This window comes from Echinops telfairi, unplaced genomic scaffold (assembly GCF_000313985.2).
Source record: "Echinops telfairi isolate 266 unplaced genomic scaffold, ASM31398v2 ScPeMD7_7468;HRSCAF=8506_0, whole genome shotgun sequence".
Taxonomy (NCBI): domain Eukaryota; kingdom Metazoa; phylum Chordata; class Mammalia; order Afrosoricida; family Tenrecidae; genus Echinops; species Echinops telfairi.
This window is the reverse complement of record NW_022111369.1, coordinates 44,197,027-44,200,977: the sequence shown is the minus strand read 5'-3', so window position 1 is coordinate 44,200,977 and position 3,951 is coordinate 44,197,027. Positions and strand designations below refer to the sequence as shown.

Below are 3,951 nucleotides of genomic sequence, written 5' to 3'. Positions count from 1 at the left end.
TGTTTTGAGAATGATGAGGGCAATGAATGTACAAATGCGCTTTGCACAATTGATGTATGTATGGATTGTGATAAGAGTTGTATGAGCTCCTAATAAAATGATTTAAAAAAACAAAGAAAATATCATGCTGGGATCTGGCTCACCTTTGTCCTTAAAGTAGCGTCCTTGCTTTTCAACAATTTTAAGAGGTTTTGTGCAGAAGACTATTGCAATAATGGGTCTCATAAAACATTTTTCCTTTTGTGACTTAATTTCACTCAGCATAATACCCCCAGGTTAATTTTCCCCTCTGATTTTGTGGGTGTGAAATAGTAGTCGTAATGATTTGAATGTGTGTGATTGTTTTCTGCAACCCAGGGACTTCCAAGGATTCTTTAAATATTCTAGATATGAAAGATTTGTTAATTAAGTGTGCACAAATATCTTGTTAATGACTGATTGGATGTGGAAAGTAAGGGAGAAGGAGTATAGGATTACTCCCACGTTTGTGGTTTGGAGAACTCAGTGGATGGTGGTACTGTTAACTAGGATATTGATTTGAAAAGAAGAAACCGTTTGAAGGAGAAGATAATTAAGGGTATTTTGGAGTTTGAAGTTGTATGGGATATCTAGGTAGAGATATCTCATAGAAAGTTGGCTATAGGGGTTTAAAACTCAGACCCTGTTCTATTAAGGTACAATAGTTCTATAAGAATCCTATATGATGGATATTTAAGAAGACTACAGTTGTAGGTATATAGTAGTTTGCCCTTTACTCATCCCCACTTTTACTCTAGGCCATTTTCCAATCTAACCTTTTATGAAACCAATACCCTGGTCAAATCACCAGAAGACACTTTATCTTAGTTACAATTACTTTATTGTTTTGTTTCTCAACAGTCAAATAATCTTTTAAAATATTCTCAAGAGAACATGTCATTTTAATTTTGAAAATCAATACATTTTCTCTTATTGTTCATTCCTGTATAGTACTTAATTACACAAACTCTTCTGTGAACACTGAAAAATATGGGGTACATATACATCTAAAAATTCTAGTATTTTGTAGTATTTCATTAAATAAAATCCACACATACGTTTCCTGACAGTTAAGAGAGAGAGAAATGAATGAATATTGTGTGTATACAATCAAAACAGTGTGATCACTTTGAAAGAATGGCAGTTGAAGCTTACGGAGTTAAGATCTTTCCTAAAGAAACATATTATATTACTGCTTTGATTGCTTTTTGTCATTTGAGATTCTGAGAACTCTGATAAGCTTAGAGATGGAAAGATAACCCTTAGAATTAGGCAAGGTGAGAAAGTAACAGTAGCAGGGCTCTGACTTGGTACATTCACTAAAAAACATAGCACCTTAACATAGCTTACAATATAGTGTCAGAGCAGGCTTATTACTATAACAACTCAGGATGATGAACCATCTATCTTTCTAAAGCAGCACCCCCCCAAACCCCCCACCCACCCTACCTCACACACACTCACTGATTCCAACTCATAGTGACCCAATATAGGGTTGTCCAGAGCCTTGTAAATTTTTACAGTCAGCCTGTCAAAGCAGTAGTAGCAGCCAGCTTGGTGATTTTGGTTGGTCAACTTTTCAGAGAACTGTAAACCAGAGACAGTTGGGTCTTGACACAAACCCTCCTAGGGAAGGGATGGCAGAGGTAGCATCTCTGGTCCATGCTTGTCAGCAGGGAAGTGATTATGCTTTTCGCTGGTTCCGTTGAGACCTTTTAGACCTGTGTGATGAGAAAAGGGGGTATCAAAACGTGATCCTCTCAGTTCTGGCTCCATTCTGACTTCTGCTTTGGAAGTACTGAATTCCTATATAACCCAAAATACCCCAGGTGAAGCATCTGGTGCGTTTTCTATTGTTTCACAATCATGATTACAGGGGCTGCCTTTTCAGGGCAGGAAAAGCATCTAGGAAAATATGGACACTTTTGTTGGATAGTTACACCACTGTCTAAAGGTTGAAGTGATGGACTGACCCTTCTGGACAGATAATTAAGGCAGCTTGTGGTACTTATCACACAAGATGACATCTCAGTTTAGAAGTCAGAGGAGAGCATTATGGGAACACATTTAAAACAAGGATCTCATAGCAAAACTCAGTGCAAATATTTCTATCCCAGCTTGCAGTTTTTCTGTAAGAAGCGGCAAACCTACCTTTCCTTGCTGATGGCTTTCAATATATTCTTGACATTCTTAGATTCTGGGTTGAGACATCTCCTCTCCCCATTTATTTTCATTGTAGCACTGTAGAAGTAAATGGAAGTGACAGATATTTTAAATAAGAGCAGGCCAGTAAATCCAACGGGATATACAGTTGTGAAGTCAGAAGTCTGTATATAACTGTTTTCTTTGCTATATGAAAGTTTTAAAATGATCACAAACTCTGTATTTATTTCTTATGATCATCACATACTTTCTATATAATTACAACCAGAGAAATACTATCAGGTGGGATTTTACTCACATGATCTCAACCTGTGGGCAAAATACACTTGCTGGAATCATTTCAAGTTTTTTCAAGGACTTCGGATTAACAGGTCGATCATAAATTTGTATGCAGGAGCAGCGTGTAGTTCTAGAGTGAGGTATTCCTGTGGGGAAGAGACAGACACAGCAGGGCAGATTAGTACAAGGTTTCAGCTGTTTAATCTGGATTTATTTAGCTGAATCTATAGTCCCTTGTCATTGCATAATCAATCTAATAAATGGTGTATCTCATAATTCAGCTCTGAATGATCAATCACTTGATTATCTGGAAAAGTGGGATTATAACGTGTTGATTAGCAAATCACATCCCTGAGCACAGTTCACATGGTTGCTTACACTGAATCCACTCCGGAATTATGTTTCTCTCTCTCCTCATTTGCTCACAGTTTTTTCTGTCCTTCCCTTCCTCTACTGTTATGTTTTCCTTCTTCCTTGTCTGCCTTTATTCTATCCACTTTTCTGACTTCAGCTGTGTCCAGAGGGCATCTCTGCTCATTTACCGCACTAGGCAGATTGTGAAACCTGAAAATATTCCATTTCATTATAGAAGTTATACCTAGTCCTACCTCTGACTTTACAAAACAAAATCCCTTAATGTTCCTTACCTTGAATGCCACTCAGAGTCAGAAAGAGAAGGCAGAAAGTAATGATGGCACGTTGATCCATGCTGCTGAGACTTGGACGTGCCTCTGTGGGAGGCTCAGAATACGTGGAAGCAGCTGAGAAGTGTCTCAGAAAACGTGGGTACAGATGTGGCATTTATCTACATAGGCACTTTCCCTCCTTAACCCTGATTGGATGATATTACAGTGAGCTCAGCAAAACCCTCTGTCCGGTCCGTGGGGAAGTCCCAATTTGCTGGATTGAAGGTATTATCTGTATTTATTGAGGCTTCCTAGTTTTGGAATTTCCCAACACTTCTTTTTTTTTTTCAATGGGAGTGAATTAGGTTTCACTTTCCAAAACATGAACTATTTCTTGAAAAACAAATGTTATTGTATATAGAAGTGATTTTGAAAAAAACGAAACCTTTAAAAACAGATTTTTTTTTTTACTCCTTGAAAAATAAAAATAGCAACATAACTAAGTTCAAGTCCTAAAGGTTTTTTTAAGTCATTTTATAGGGGGCTCGTACAATTCTTATCACAACCCATACACACATGCAGTGTGTCAAGCACATTTGTACATTTGTTGCCATCATCATTTTCAAATATTTGCTTTATACTTGAGTCCTTGGTATCAGCTCATTTCCCCCCTTCCCTCCCTACTCCCCCCTCCCTCATGAACCCTTGGTAATTGATAAATTATTATTATTTTGTCACATCTTACACTGTCCGATGTCTCTCTTCACCACTTTTCTGTTGTACATCCCCCAGGGAGGGGGTTATATGTAGATCCTTGTAATCGGTTCCCACCTTCTACCCCACCTTCCCTCCACCCTCCAAGTAT

At 38.0% G+C, this 3,951-nt stretch overlaps 1 protein-coding gene across 1 annotated transcript; it reads right to left on the bottom strand.

The window, feature by feature from the left end:
• Positions 1 to 1,473: 1,473 nt before the first annotated feature.
• On the bottom strand, positions 1,474 to 3,179 carry CXCL10 (C-X-C motif chemokine ligand 10). Its single transcript, XM_004703207.2, has 4 exons — positions 3,108 to 3,179; positions 2,480 to 2,606; positions 2,170 to 2,259; positions 1,474 to 1,739 (listed from the first exon to the last, which is right to left on the bottom strand). Exons 1-4 carry the CDS (start codon positions 3,166 to 3,168, stop codon positions 1,703 to 1,705), a joined length of 315 nt encoding a protein of 104 aa, XP_004703264.1. The 5' UTR covers positions 3,169 to 3,179; the 3' UTR covers positions 1,474 to 1,702.
• Positions 3,180 to 3,951: the final 772 nt, after the last annotated feature.

Coding starts and splice junctions, on each gene's coding strand:
- CXCL10 (XM_004703207.2), bottom strand. CDS start 3,168: ATGGATCAACGTGCCATCATTACTTTCTGCCTTCTCTTTCTGACTCTG. Junction 2,260..2,479: donor TGCCCACAGGTTGAGATCAT/GTGAGTAAAATC, acceptor TTACTTCTACAG/TGCTACAATGAAAATAAATG. Junction 1,740..2,169: donor AAAGCCATCAGCAAGGAAAG/GTAGGTTTGCCG, acceptor CTCATCACACAG/GTCTAAAAGGTCTCAACGGA.